The sequence below is a fragment of the Peromyscus californicus genome, unplaced genomic scaffold (assembly GCF_007827085.1).
Source record: "Peromyscus californicus insignis strain IS unplaced genomic scaffold, ASM782708v3 Scaffold_21__1_contigs__length_65335640, whole genome shotgun sequence".
Classification (NCBI taxonomy): Eukaryota; Metazoa; Chordata; class Mammalia; order Rodentia; family Cricetidae; genus Peromyscus; species Peromyscus californicus.
The window spans coordinates 25,782,005-25,797,766 of NW_026294514.1; the positions used below are offsets into that span (position 1 = coordinate 25,782,005).

The 15,762-nt window shown below is 45.6% G+C and overlaps 1 protein-coding gene across 4 annotated transcripts in view; it reads left to right on the forward strand.

Annotated features, from left to right (window-relative positions):
- The window catches only part of Smarcal1 (SWI/SNF related, matrix associated, actin dependent regulator of chromatin, subfamily a like 1), a 46,222-nt gene extending 31,685 nt beyond the window's left edge, over positions 1 to 14,537 (forward strand). For 2 of the 4 annotated variants that reach the window (XM_052749817.1, XM_052749818.1), the window contains exons 14-18: positions 2,817 to 2,919; positions 6,959 to 7,141; positions 8,475 to 8,575; positions 9,781 to 9,877; positions 13,888 to 14,222. In XM_052749817.1, coding sequence (XP_052605777.1) covers positions 2,817 to 2,919; positions 6,959 to 7,141; positions 8,475 to 8,575; positions 9,781 to 9,877; positions 13,888 to 14,187 — 784 coding nt within the window. In that variant the 3' untranslated portion in view covers positions 14,188 to 14,222. The other 2 variants (XM_052749819.1, XM_052749821.1) reach the window with 2 other exon arrangements.
- The last annotated feature ends 1,225 nt before the right edge of the window (positions 14,538 to 15,762 follow it).

Genomic DNA, 15,762 nt, shown 5'->3' on the forward strand with positions numbered 1-15,762 from the left:
GCCTTTAATCCCAGCACTCGGGAAGCAGAGTCAGGAGGATCTCTGTGAGTTCAAGGCCAGCCTGGTCTACAGAGTGAGATCCAGGAAAGGCCCCAAAACTACACAGAGAAACCCTGTCTTGAAAAACCAAAAACCAAAACAAAACAAAAGAAAGCCTGGGGCCACGGCCCACATCTGTAATCCCAGCTGTGGGGAGACAAAGATGGACAGATACTTGCAGCTTGCTGGCCGGCCAGCCTAGCCGATCTCCAGGTTCAGTAAGAGACCTTTTGACTGAGGTCACTTGTGAAGATTAAGGAGGATGCCTGATGTTGCTCTCTGGCCTCTGTACACGCAGACATACATGCACATCACTGCAGTTGGGACTTGAGGCAATCCTAACAATGTGCACTTTGCCTGATTTTTTTCATTGCCTGACATCATGTGCTGTTGGTGGGATGGTGGCCCAAGTGATTCATTCACGATGAAAGCGAATTTTCTGTGAGCCAAGTAGTGCCACACTGTCTGTGAGACCTGTGTATGAAGAGAGAAAGGAACCGAACTGGCTTGGTCCGTTCACTCATCCCCACACCCCCTGGTCAACCTGCCTGGCCCTGAAGTGCCCCTGCTGACCCATTTCTTACATGCTGCTGAGTGACAGATGGCAAGGGGGCAGTTGTCTGCCTCGTTTCCCACAAAGGTCTGGGAGGTGCATTTCTTCAGCCCCCCAACTACTTGTTTTCCCTAGAATTTGAGACAAATCCTCATTGGTTGGTTGTTTGGTATTGGTTTTGTTTGTTTGTTGCAATGCCAGAGCTCAAACCCAGAGCCCTGTGCAGAGTAGGCAAGCACACTACATGGAAATGCATCCCATGCTCAAGTCCAGCCATCTTGTTACCTCATAAACTTGGGCCATGCCTTGTCAAAATTCTGTCCAAAATGTGCGGTGCTTTATTGTTTCTAAACAATCTTTACCTCAATGTATCTCACACTTAGAGCCTCTTTGTTGAATCTGGAGGGTGACTACTGGCCCAGTTTTTAAAGTGTAGGTACTGAGCAAATCTCATGTGTCTCTAGATCTTCCAGTCACACACGTCTAATGAGTAGAAATTAGATTGTAAATTGTAAAAACCCAATTTCCTCTGCTAGCTGCTTCTCTCCCCCTTTTGCTGCTGTTCATTTTCTTTTTAATGGGCATCTTTCATTCAGTGAGACAGGCAGCAGTATTGTAGTAGGTGAATGTGTCCATTCTGGTACTGAAAGAGAAACTCGAAGGGGGCAGAGCAGTTGAGTTGTGTCAGATGTGGAGGGAAAGGGCCATTAGAAAAACGGGGGCCAGAGGTTTTTATGAGCTGACCAAGTTGATTTTGTGACCCTGGGGTATTTCAGTGCTATGGCAATCAACTTTCACTTATCTCATGGCAAATTTTATGTCTTTCAGAATAATTAGATTCTGTTAATGCAGTCATTACAAATTGAAGTCCAGTTTGGTACTTTGGTCAGTTGTATTTTTGTTTGAAAATAAGTCTTAGATGTTTACAGGACAGTAATTTACCTTTCCAGACATGCCTATGTCATAGGAAGCTGCCGAGATCTGTCCTTCCCAAAGAAGGCCTTGATTACTCTGCCTAGACAAGCCTCCACATTCGCCTTCTGCAATACTGTTGTCTGTTTCACTGAAAGATGCACATTGGATTTACAATCTCTCATTAGACATGTGGTCTAATGAGAGATTGGAGGTCTCGAGACTCACAGGAGATTTGTACACAGGCTGGGTGAGGGCTCTTGTGCCCCAAGAAGAAAGCAATAGTTACCCGTACAGATCACCCCTGCCTTTAAGACCCAAGGCTTGTAGGTAAAAATATGAAGTTAAGAAAAAACACAGTACAGGCTGGAGAGATGGCTTAGTGATTAAGGGCACTGACTGCTCTTGTAGAGGACCTAGATTTGGTTCCTAGCACCTATGGGACTCCTCACAGTTATCTATAATTTATGTTCAGGGGATCTGACGCCCTCTTCTGGCCTCTGTGGGCCCTACACACACACGGTGACCATTCATACATGTAGGCAAACACTCATGCACGTTAAATAAACAATTAAAAAACCACACACTGGGGCTGGAGAGATGGCTCAGAGGTTAAGAGCACTGACTGCTCTTCCAGAGGTCCTGAGTTCAATTCCCAGCAACCACATGGTGGCTTACAACCAACTGTAATGAGAGCTGGCACCTTCTTCTGTATACATAATAAATAAATAAATCTTTAAAAAAAAAAAAAACCACACACTGGATAGAAGAGAAAAGTAAATTAATGGAAAAAGACCTCCATTAGCACTGGTTAACTATGGGCTCTGTCATCTGTGGTCTCAGTAGACGGGAAGTGGAAAGTCCCCCTTACGTGTCTTTTCTGTATCATCACTTATTTCTCAACGGTGACCTTACAGGTTGTGTCAAGAATCCTCTAACCTGCTTCTGTTTGTACTGAAAACAGATTAATTGGTAGTAGCCGCTAACGTGAAAGCTGATGATTATCTTAGTAATCTACATGACGCGAATCCCACATAGTAACATACCAGAGACACGTAGTGCTCTTGCTTACAGAGAATTCAGTTTGTGTATGTAGGATGACAGTATAAACTCTTTCTATACATGTCAGAGGATGGTTTTCCTCCTTTGCGCTGTTCATATGACATGATGTGAGTAAAGGGGGAAGGTTGGCTCTCAGAAAAGGAGAGAATGGGCAGGAGCGGGCAGGTACCTTGTAGGCTCTTGAAGTCACTTTTGGGTAACCAACTGCAGTTCTGTGTTTAATCTACTTTGTTATCATTGTCAACTCTAGTGAATATATCCTGGACCTTTTGGAGAGTGGACGAGAGAAGTTTCTAGTGTTTGCACACCATAAGGTGGTTCTGGATGCAGTTGTTAAGGAGCTCGAGAGGAAGGTAAGCCCTCTCTGAAGTTCAGGGTGGGGTCTTGATGTCTACTGTTTGTTCTGCACAGCATCGGGTCAGGACTAAACTAAGAAGTGAGGCCACGGTTTCTAGAAACATTGCGAAGGCCTTTTGAGGAGTTGTCGCTCGGGGAACCACAGATTCCCACATGTGGCGTTCTGACATCCTCCTGCTGTAAGCTCTCCTCTCCCATTCTCTGCGTTCATAGAACGGCTAACCTGCAAGGAAGCGGCCGAGCGTCCACGTGACTGTCCACGTGACCGTCCTCCTTCCTGTCATCCAGGGGCCTTGATTGGTTGCACCTGGCAGTGTCAGGCTTCTCAGAACCGTTTGATGGATCTTGATAAAGTGAGCAAAGCTGTCTGGAGGGAGTTCCAGAGATGCTCATTAAAACGAACCCCTCCCGTTTTCACTCCTCTTCTCCTTGCTGTAGTTTAGGACCGTCCGTTTTCTTTGTCTTCCTTCATTTCCTGCACTTCCACAAGGTTTAAGGGATAGAGCGTAAAACACAACACCGTGGATCTGACTCAGACTGAAGAAGCTTCACTGTGTTTCAACACTTGGGGGATTTTGCTTTATTTTTAAGATTTGTTTAATTTTTAATCACTTATATGTGTGTGGGCGCCTGTGGAGGCTAAAGGCATCCCTGGAGCCGCCCAGTGTGGGAGCTGGGAACTGAACTCTGCTCCTCTGCAAGAGTAGTAGCATGTTCTTAACCACTATGCCATCCCTCCAGTCTCTTGTTTCTAAGTGTTTATTTCTAATAAAATACTTGGACCCCAGCAAGTAATCTGATTTTGTTCCTCCCCTCCCCTCCCCAGAGGCCCTGGCTTGAATTTAGTGCATGTCTGTATTCATCGGGGTTCTCTGGAATAACAGAACTTAGAGAATGAATCTCTCTCTATATATAGAAAGGACTATATATATATGAGAGAGTGGGGGGGCACCATTGTTGGATTAGGGGTCCAGCTAATCCAACAATGGCAGCCTATGAATGGAAGGTCCAAGAATCCAGTAGTTGTTCAGTCCATGAGGCTGGATGTCTCAGCTGGTCTTCAGTAGATGCCTGAATCCCAAAGAAGTAGGCTCTGCTGCCGGTGAAGGAGTGAGGCTTGCTGTGGAGAGTGAAGGCAAGCAGGCAAAGAGAGAGCTTCCCTTTTCCAGGCCCTTATATAGGCTGCCAGCAGAAGGTGTGGCCCAGGTTAAAAGTGGATCTTCCCACCCCAGATCTGGATTAAAGGTGTGTCTTCCCACCTCAAAGAGCCAGATTAGAAGTGGGTCTTCCCACCTTAAATGATTTAATTAAGAAAAATTCCCTCACAGGTGTGCCCAGCCATTTGGGTTTTAGTTAATACCAGATGTAGTCAAGTTGACAACCAAGAGTAGCCGCCACAATGTCCTTCCCCTCCTAAATCTGGTCTCTATAGTTAAAGACTTTGCATCAGCAGTAGCACAGCGTGAGTATCGACTATCCCTGTGTCGCTCAGCATTGCTTCTGAGATCTCTCCATATGGTGTGACACTAGTTAGGTGTGTAGCGCATGCGCTGCTGCAGAGTAGTGTGGGGCGGCATGGCTCTCCGCCTTCTGCTGATGCCCACCGGCTTTGAACATGTGTCTCTGTGTGTACAGTGTGTCTGTATGCGCCTGTGTGTGGCCGAGTATGATCTTTCACAGTCATAGGATAGGCTCATCTTCAGTTTAACTGGATTGCTGTCGAGACAGCTGCTCAGATGTATAATCCCGCTGAGGAACCCTTGCTGTCCCGTGTTCTCATCCATACTTGGTACACACTCACACATCAGATGCTTACATTTTACTTTTGCCAGTTCGGAAAACGAACCCTGCTTTTGTTTTTGATGCTATCTGCGGTCCCCTGACTACCGGGAAAATATGTCTCCTTCCAGGTGTGGAGGGTCAGTGGGGCTCAGTCTGTGAGGACTCTGCCTGCACTCATTTGGGGCTGCTTTTCTGTTGGAGTGTCTTTTTCTTGTTGACTAAGAGAATTCCTTATAAATTCTGGATATTAGTCATCTATCAATTATCTTGGTTTTTTTTTCCACTTTATTAGCTTTATTTTGAATAAAAGATTTAACTTTTTATCTTTTAGTTATATGTTGAGTTTATTCATGTTTTGTTTTGTGTGTTTTTTGTTGTTTGTTTTGTTTGTGTGGTTTTTGGTTTTTGGTTTTTCGAGACAGCCCTAGCTGTCCTGGAACTCGCTCTGTAGACCAGGCCGGTCTTGAACTCACAGAGATCCACCTACCTCTGCCTCCCCAGTTCTGGAATCAAAGGCGTGCGTCACCACTGCCTGGCTATGGCTTATGCTTTTTTTGTGATTAATTTAAGAACTTTTTCTCTAAATAAGGCTGTAAATATTTTTCTCTTGGAGTTTTATCTGGAAGTTGTAGAAGTGGATCTTTAACCCTCTTGGGTTTGATCCTTGCATACAAAACTGTTTAGGAGCAGGCTGAAATAGCTGAATCTGTAATCTCTGAAGGACCCTCTTGAGTTTTCAGGAAACCCAAGACAGTTAATTCCAAAACTATTAGAATGTATAACGGTGTAGTACAGTACTTGGATTTCAAGTAAGTATCCTAAAATAAGTTATTTTTTTAAAATGCACTGACTAGGGTGGCAGAGCTAACTCAGCTGTTAGAAGTGTTCTGCCCCTGAGCTGCATTCCCAGCCCCTTTTCACTTTTTAAAAATTTATACATTGTCTTACTGACTTGACCAGACACATCTTGACCGTGTGATCCATCTGTCTCAGCCTTCCAAACAGCTGGGTTACAGACCCGCACAACTGGGCACAACTCGATCGAATTTTGTTTTTAAAGGGAACCTTAGCTGTTATCCCAAAGGACATCTCAGAGAATAAGCAGAAGTGTGGAAGGCAACTATGAACAAGAACAGCAGCATTGAAAGACTTGACCCTGGACATCATCTGTCACAGTATATAATGTACACGTCATTAACACTGAATCATGTAGTCCAACAGTTGGAAAGCATATAACCAAGGAATCATTTAGTTTATTCAGTAAATAACTTTTGGGTAGCTGCCTATGTACCAAGGAGAGGAATTAAATGAATCTTTACCTTACTGTTTATAGTATTAAATTGTGGGTGTTGGGTCTCTCCTTCCATGTGTGGTCCTGGGATCAAACTCAGCCTGGCAGACTTGGCAGCAAGCGATTTTACCCACTGAACCATCTAATCAGGAAAACTAAGATACCTCTAAATACAAAATAAAAGGAAACCGATATAAAAGGGAGACTAGAAGCACCTGTATGACGTATAAACATGGTAGTTACCTTCAAAAACAACACTGGTTCCTAGTAGAAAGGTAAAAGAGGTCATAGCAATGGCTGTTTAAGAAAATTCAGTTCCACTAGTAACTGAGTTAATAAAACAGAGGATGTATGCTTTCTTTTCTTTTCTTTTTTTTTTTTTTTTTTTAAGATTTATTTATTTATTATGTATACAGCATGTATGTCTGCAGGCCAGAAGAGGGCACCAGATCTCATTACGGATGGTTGTGAGCCACCATGTGGTTGCTGGGAATTGAACTCAGGATCTCTGGAAGAGCAGTCAGTGCTCTTAACCTCTGAGCCATCTCTCCAGCCCTTCTTTTATTTTCTTGAGACAAGCTCTTGCTATGTAGTTCTGTGAGTTCGAAGTCAGCCTGGTCTACAGAGCTAGTTCTAGGACAACCGAGACTACACAGAGAAACCCTGTCTCGAAAAACCAAAAAAACAGTCAGCATCCTGATGGTAATCCTCTTCTATACTTTTACAGAAGGCATGAGAAACTCAGTACCATGTACAGAAGGTCTGTCTGTGTTGTTTCTTATGACGGTATGTGGTTATACAATTGTAGCAGTCTAGCCTTCCATTTTATAAAAGGAGAGACAGCCCTGAAGGCAGAGGGTTGAGTAGTGGAGTGCTTCTGTGTGGGGGCCCTGCCTAGACGAGCTGGCTCTGCAGCCCCCAATACCTTTGCAGCTCACCTTAGTTTCCTCGTTGTCATACAGCAGGTTCAGAACATCCGGATTGACGGCTCCACCCCTTCAGCAGACCGTGAGGATCTGTGCCAGCAGTTCCAGCTGTCCAAAGGGCACGCTGTGGCAGTGCTGTCCATCACCGCCGCCAACATGGGCCTCACCTTCTCCTCGGCTGATCTGGTGGTGTTTGCTGAGCTGTTTTGGAACCCAGGGGTAAGGTACTCGACTGGAATCCTCCTGGGTGTACTCAGGGCTGAGAAATACAACGTCCATAAATGAATGGTAGAAGATTTGCTCTTGAGTCTGGGGAAGATAGCTCAGTGGTTAAGAACACTGGCTGCTCTTCTAGAGGACCCGGGTTCAAATCCAGCACCCAAATGATGGCTCACAATCATCTGTAACTCCAGTCCCAGGGTGTCTATTCTGGCCTCCATGTGTACCAGGTATACATGCAGTGCACATACATGCAGGCAAAACATTCATGCACATAAAAATACATAAATTTAAAAAAAGATGACATGCTCCGCAAGTGTTCCCAGCACTGAGTCCTGTCTGTCTCTGTTCACTCTCATGTTGTACTTGTTTACTCCTTTCAAGTACTGCAAGTCTGCGGGCCAGGTTTCAGGTCTTCACAGCAGCTGTGGGATCATTGACTCTGTCTTACTGATGAGAAAGTCCTGGCAGAGGACTCGAAAAGTCCTAGCCTTCATCTCTCCTGTGAGAAAGCCCAAGTGGAGCTCCAGGAATGTAGCACTAAACCTTTAGAGGCACTCACCCAGGCCGCCTTTGTTAACCGTCCCTGGGAGCTGTTTGCCGATGGGGGCCTCAGGTAGAGTGGCAATACCAGGTGTTTGTGCAATGTCGTTGTGTCCTTGATGTGACTGATAACTGACGGCTGTGATGGCAGATCTCAGACTCATAAAATGACTTCTGTCTCAGAAAAAAAGTTATTTCCCCTCTAACTTTCTGACATGTTGCTTTTACTGGCTGTATATCAGCCACTGTTTTAATGATGAGTAGACTCCAAGGTTGAGGCCATCCATAAATCAGTGTCCTGGTATTAGTTATTATGGGGCTTACCAGCATATGAGCACATCTACCCCTGATCATCATGCAGGACCCTTTTCTGGATGTGACATATCTAGATATTTGGAAGGTAACTTTAAAAATTTAGATATATTTTTATGTACATGATTATTTTGCTTACATGGATGTCACTGTACAATGTGCATGCCTGGTGCCCTTGGAGGTCAGAAGAGGGCATTACCTCCCCCTGGAACTGAGTTGTAGATGGCTACGAGCCACCTCTGCAGCCCCTAGAAGATAATTTTCCAGAGATAAGAAATGGAGTGTGCCATGTTTCTGTCCTTAGCCCCTCAGTACATAGACACCAGGTCCTGAGGTCTGAGTTCCTCTCAGTTTTTCAAGAGCTAGGGAAATGCTTTATAGAGGAAGCTGAGTGGGGCCTGACGGCTCGGTGCCCCTCACTGTGGTAGGATGGCTTCCCAAGGCCTTTCCTCAACTGCTTTGTTCCCTGGGCACACAGGTGCTGATCCAGGCTGAGGACCGCGTGCACCGCATCGGGCAGACAAACTCTGTGGGCATTCACTACCTGGTGGCAAAAGGCACAGCGGATGACTACCTTTGGTATGCCTGGGGGACCTGGGTGAGGAGCTGAACTGAGTGACTCGGGGTGTGCTGCCTTGGCTCCTTCAGTCCTTAGACTTTTGCTGAGACTAACTAGGGATGCGTCCTGCTTCCCATGACCATGTTTGCCTTCATCACTAGCATTCTTGGAGAGGTGCAGGGTAGAGGAGAACCAGTAAGGATAAAGGGAGGTGACTCTTCCCACTGGTGCAAGAGGGAGAGGAACCTAAACTTTAGGTGGAATTTAGTTTAGGAAACACTGTTCCTAGCTAAGACTTCCGACTTGTTAGGATGGGGACAGTGTTTTTTTCTCTTTTGTGATATGTGATATGATGGTTGCCTCTTTCAGGGCTAGACGTGAAGAATGTGGCTTATTCTGAACCAGGTGGTGCTTTGTGGCAGGGCTGCAGTCCGTGGGTTTGTTGTTTGTTTGTTGTTTGTGGTGTGGAGGATTGAGTGCAGGCCCTCACATAGACTAAGCAAAAGCTTTAGCACCCAGTCCTGTTTTATTTTTCATTTTGAGACAGGGCCTCACTGAGTTGCCCAAGCTGGCCTTGAAGTCCCTCTGTAGCCCAGGAAAGTCTTGAACTTTGATCTTTAAGTCTCAAGACAGGGTTTCTCTGTGTAGCTGGCCTGGCTGGTCTGGAACTCACAGAGATCTGCCTGGTTCTGCCTCCTGAGTGCTGGGACTCAGATTCTTGTGGTGCTGAAACTACAGGTCTGCTCCACCAGGCCTCATGGGTCACATTTCAGTCCTTGGAGTTTGTGTCTGCCATCTAAGTAAAAATTCCCCAGGTTCCTCAGTCCCTTTCCCTCTTCCTGATGTGAAGTTCCTCAGTGATTCCACTAGTGCCCACTCTCCGTGTCTGTGTTCAGCCCTGTGACTGGGGGGCCTGACCTCTACAGTGCACTATATCAGTCTGAAAGTGGATTTGGTCACTGGGCAGCTCCTAAGAGCAAACTCAAATTATTACTGTAATGAGGCAGGATTTATTTCCTAGACATCTTATACTAGAGAGAATGTTGAGCCTGGTATTATATTGGACTGCTCCAGTTGAGACAGAGCAGGTATTTCAGGAAGGGCTGAGAGATGCAAAAAATGTGTTATAGTTACATCACAGTCCTGTAAGAATGGAGGGGGCTCACTTCATCAGTCTTCAGATCCTGGGTATTTGTTTTCACTACATCTCATTTCTCCCCCACAGGCCTCTGATTCAAGAGAAAATTAAAGTTCTGGGGGAAGCTGGGCTTTCCGAGACCAATTTCTCAGAAATGACAGAAGCTACTGATTACCTCTACAAGGTAACGCCAGCACACGACTCCTCATCGCTATATAAAGCGAGGCAGTGGACTGGCTGCTGAGCTCTCGGGTCCAGATGGGGGAGGTGTCAATCACTTCTGTATCGGGGCCCAGGGTTGGGGTCCAGCCCCAACCTATCGAAGGGTCCCTGAAAGGGCGGAGTGAGGATTTGAGAAATAATAGGAAGAAATATAGATGTAAACGGAGAAAGACAGAGCTTTGGGAGGCCCTGGGTCAATACCCATCAGCCTCGAGTTTATTTCTAATGGGATTTTTTTATACTAGCAAGGGGAGAGGCAAAAGGCCTCCCCCCTTTCAAGATCAAAGCACAGCATACAACCAAGTGTAGACCCTTCAAAACACCTGGTAACCACGCCCCATGGCAAAGCATCTTGTTATCAGGCCTTGAAGTATAAGGCACCTGGTAACCATGCCTTTGCACCCTATTACGCAGCCTTGGAGAGCAACGTTAACCCCGACTCTCTGACCTTGAGTCAAACCACAAGTTGGGATCTTTGTGGGCTCCCACACCTCTGGGGTGTCCTTCATCCCTGGAGCCAGAAAGGAAGGGCAGGCTTGTAGTCATTCTGTTCATCTGTGTGCCTCGCTTATGAGGAAGTGCTGGTGGTAACTCGCGCTGTTTCTCACATGCCCTAAAGACTCCACATCCAAGGCTGAGCTGCTGTTCATTCATCAGCCATGAGAAAAATAGGGAACACTCCTCATGGCCACTGTTAGGTTGTCTCCTCAGTACGACAGCAATACCAGCCGTACAGCAGGGCCTCCACAAAGCTGTCCCAGCATAGTCTTATGACATGTGAAATCAGCCCATGATAGAAGTCTTTCCACCTCAACCCACTGGTCCTTCTGTAGCATCAGCTCTCCTAAAGAGTGTGAGAGGCCAGAGAGCATCCTCCCGTGACTGGTGTACTCTGTCAGAGGTGCCCAGAGGAGGTTGCTTGGCCCTGGAGAGGGTGAAGCCATCATGCCTTGCTGCGTCCCACATGGCTTGGTCCTGGAAACCTAACGAGGGTGACTAGGAAATGGAGAAAGGGCAGATACACAGACCACATACAGAATAGCTGGGTCAGGTGGGCCGTGTCAGAACCTCATGGTGTTTACTGCGTACAGCCTGAGAACGGGGATTAGCTAGTACCAGCAGGGGCTTACGTGAGGAGCAGTCCCAGATTACACCCATCCTGGAGGAGGAAGTGCAGCTGGTAGTTTCTACACACACTGGTCATTCGTGTGTAAGTACTCGAACTTGCACATGCTGTTCAGAGGAGGCTTTGCCATCCCTCTGAGCCTCACCTGTTTGGAGGAGGCTTTGCCATTTCCGGGGGTCCCTGACGTGGCCATGCCCATGTCAGCAGCACACATTCACTCGGACTACATCTGCCACTTTCCATTCACTCAGTGCTTCCTCCGCTCTGTGTGAAGGAGATACTGTAGAGCATGTGGCTAAGACTTAAAAGTCGGAGGTTCTGATCACTCATTTATTCTTAAAAAAAAAAAAAAATCCACCTGTGTGTGTAATTATTGGAGTAACTGGCTTTTGAGATAGGCTCTCTGTCTCCCAGGCAGATCTTGAACTCAAGGTCCTCCTGTCTCAGCATTCTGAGAGCTAGTGGATTATAGGCCTGAGATAGCACATTCTACCATATTTTTGAATGTTGATGATAACTTACCCTTTTAGACAAAAACAGCAACTAAGACACACCAGTAAAACGGCCTTGCCTTTAAGCTGTGAAAGCACTCTGATTCATCTAGTGGTGACTGCGCTAAGTTAATAATGACTTTAGAAAAGAAAGCAGCTTCTTGAGGGGTTTTTCGTAACAGGGTTTCTCTGTGTTGCCCTGGATGTCCTGGATCTCGATCTGTAGACTAGGGTGGACTTAAAGTCAGAGATCCGCCTGCCTCTGCCTCCCCTTAAAGACGTGCACCACCACTGCCCGACTAAAAGAGGCTACTTCTAAAGGATTCTCATCAGATCTTTTTCTCATCCTGGCCTTTCCCTCAGAAACTTTGAATCCCTTAAAAACTGTCTGCCTAAAGTACAAGTGCAGAGTGATGTAAATGAGATTTATCAGTGTTTCTTTTTTTTTTTTAAAGATTTATTTATCATATATGCAGAGGGCACCAGATCTCATTACAGATGGTTGGGAGCCACCATGTGGTTGCTGGGAATTGAACTCAGGACCTCTGGAAGATCAACTGATGCTCTTAACCTCTGAGCCATCTCTCCAGCCCCCCCCCAACCTTTTTTTTGGTGTTTCTTTTGATTAAAACTTCATCAGCTTACCTACTTTTACTAGGATGGGGCTAAGAATTTCACTAACACCTGGAGAAAGAAAGCACTACCTCCTCCATGGAGACAGAAGCCAAAGGAGCTTATGTCAGTATGCTCCAAGAGGGGGTGAGAGAAGAGTCATGTCCTGGAACCTGCTTCCAGTTAATTCCGTGTGCTCCCGTTTGTGAGCAGTGTTGTCAGCCTCATAATCAAAGGGTCCTGAGCAGGTCTTTCTGCTGCTCTGGCCTGCCTTGTGTAGCAACGTTTCCTTTCCTTGCACTTCTTCTCAAAGGGGCCGATGAGTATATCCTTTGGGAGGACGTGTAGTGCATGCTTAATGGTCTTTACTATCACTTCCTGTTCTGAAAGGCTGGGACCTGGGGCACAGGTTAGTGGAATAGTCTGGAGTTCTTACATGTCATGCTCCCCTGATTGGTTTTCAAGGAAGTTCATCAGTGCTGAGGAATTCTGTTAAGAAATAGTGACCTAATGGTGGCGCACGCCTTTAATCCCAGCACTTGGGAGGCAGAGGCAGGCAGATCTCTGTGAGTTTGAGGCCAGCCTGGTCTACAGAGTGAGTTCCAGGAAAGGTGCAAAGCTACACAGAGAAACCCTGTCTCAAAAAAAAAAAAAAAAAAAAAAAAAAGAGAGAGAAATAGTGACCTAATTATAGAGAACCAGAAAGCCAGTGACGTAACTTTAGACTTGAGGAGGACATAGGAGAGTCCATGCCGTAACAAAGGGAGTCTTGTTGAAGGATTGCATGGGAGTACCATCGGGTTGATACAGACGGCAAGAAGCCTGAGGCAGAAATGCAGTTGAGCTCTTGAAGTCTTTGCATATACCAAGAGCTGTGGCTCAAGTGATGAGTAACTGGAGGGGCTGGAGAGAGGGCTCAGTGGTTAAGAGTGCTTACTGCTCTTCCAGAGGACCGGAGTTCGGTTCCCAGCACCACACTGGATAGCTCACAACTGCCTATAACTCCAGCTTCAGGAGATCTGATGCCTTCCTTTGGCCTCCTTAGGTACCCACAGACATGGCACATGCACACACATGCACATAAATATTTTTTAAGTGACTTGATAAGAAAAAGTGATGGCAGGAATAAAACTGTGGAGCCAGACTTGAGGCATACTGGCGATTTCAGGCAGAGGGGTTATGAAAATGTTGGTAGATTTGTAAAGTAGGGAGAGATGCAATGTTGGGGACATAGGAATTAGCCGAGAGTATATTATTACATTTATTCATCACTCTGTCCGTCTGTCTGTCCTGTCCACGGGCCATGGCACATATGTGGAGGTCAGAGACAATGCACAGGAGTTGGCTCTCGCCTTCCGTCATATGCAGTTGCTGTCAGCAGGCCTAGCCACAAGCAGTTTACACACTGAGCCATCCCCCTGGCTCAGCATTTGATTTTAAACAGTTTTATGGCTCTGTGGATTTCCACAGTGATGTTAAAAATGTGCTCCTGGACCATGAGATGGTCAGCGTTGAGAGTTTAGGCTCAGGAGAGCTGACTAGAGGGGTGATGGCGAGCCTGTCGGTGTCATGGGTGTCACTGCTGGGCCTGGCTTCAACATCGCCAACAGTGGACAAACACAGGTGGCCTGCATTTTGATCATCTGTAGCTTTAACATCAGACACAAGGGCAGGTCTCCTCTCTGAAAATGAGGTATGATGTGTCATGGGAGACAAATTACAGTTTAATTCACTTCCTTTTAGAAAGACCAGAACTTAGGAAGAAGTAAGATTCCTGGAGCTGCTGTAATGAAGTGTGGATATGGAAAATTAGAACGGAAAGGAAAAAACATTCCCAACATAAATCTTACTGCGAGAGCAGCTTCTTCTCTGCACCCACCTTTTCGTTTATCTCCGACCAGAGGGCAGTGGAGAAGACATGGGGGAGGTGGACATCTCTTCAGGTCACTGGCTTCCTGCCGCAGTCTGATGAGCACCTCAGTTCCCTGGTTAAATAGAGTGTACCACCTTTCAGCTCAGCGTGGCCGTGAGGGTCAGCGTTAGGATTAGCTTCTTCCTTTTACATTTTATGTTTTCTAATAAAGGACCCAAAACAGAAGACGATCTATGACGTGTTCCAGCAGTCCTTCGAAGAAGATGGAAATGACATGGAACTTCTGGAGGCAGCAGAGTCCTTTGACCCAGGAAGTACTTCAGGAACCTCTGGAAGTAGTTCCCAGGATCTGGGAGACTTCTTGGATGAAAACTCCTTGACAGACAGTCCACCAAAGAAAAGGAGATTTGAATTTTTTGATAATTGGGACAGCTTTACCTTTTAAAAGCGTCAAAGAAAAAAATGAAAGGAAGCATTCAAAAATCATGGGATTCATTGAAATAAAGTATTTTGTTTAAAAGCTTGTGTTCCTTTTGTCGGGCAGTAGAAGAGCCCAAGGCCAGTAGGTACCAGCATTTCCCTTCCTGTGTTCTTGATGGCCTGCTTGGAGGCTTAATTACTTTTAGCTTTTCTGAATTAGGAAAGGTGACAGTGGCTTAGAGTGTTGTGAGGTATTCACCAGAGAAGACTGCTTGGACATGGCCAGTAGAAAGTCTTTATTAGCCAGGCTGCCGCTACACTGGGTGCTCTCAGTGTGGCCTGAGCCTTTCTGAGGATGAGCTTTTAAGCACAAAAAGCCATGTTCTGGGCTGATACACTACAGTTAACAAGGACTGTTAGCCAGAAGGGGAACTATAGAAGCTAAAAACGAAGATTGGTACATTTAGAGGCTTTCCCAGAACTCTGTGGACTGATGGATTAGGCCTTTGTTTTAGTTTTGGCAGGTGGTATTATCTACATGCTGTGTTTTACAGCCTGAATGGCATTTCCATCATGGAGTCAGTTGTGCTAAGGTCTGAGGGCCTAAGGTCTGAGGGCCCTGTTACAATAGTAGTCATAATTTACAGTCTTGAATAATGAAGTGCTTCCTAGTACAACCCCCTTTATCTAGTTAAAAATTTCAACAATTGGGGCTGGAGAGGTGGCTGAGGGATTAAGAACACTGGCTGTTTTTCTAGAGGTCTTGAGTTCAATTCCCAGCACCCTCATGGTGGCTCACAAACATCTGTAATAGGATTTGATCTCCTTCTGGCATGTAGCTATACATGCCCAGCACTCATACATAAAATATGAATAAAATTTTTAAAAAATTTCAACAACTACAAATATTTATTAAGCACCTCATAGTACCAGGCACTGTCCAGGATAGAAACTCATTAAACGGAAGAAAAAGCACATGCCCTTGTGGGGTTTATTCAACAAAAGTGGCAGCGATAGTGAGTCATCTTTCCTAATACATTCTATTTATAGACACTGAAATGCAAATTTTGATTTTCCTGTCATAAACTTATTTTGATTTTTAAAACCATCGTTAAACATGAAAGACATTCTGAGGTCACTAACATACAAAAATGAGTGGTGTAGATACTGAGCATGCTCTGTAGTTTGCCGGCCTCTGGTTGAGCAACAGAATCCAATAGTAATACAATATAAACCACATACCATGATTTTAACTTTTCTAGCAGATTTAGATTTAGAAGCAAGGCCAATGTATTTCTCCTAATACAGCCAACATATTAACATAA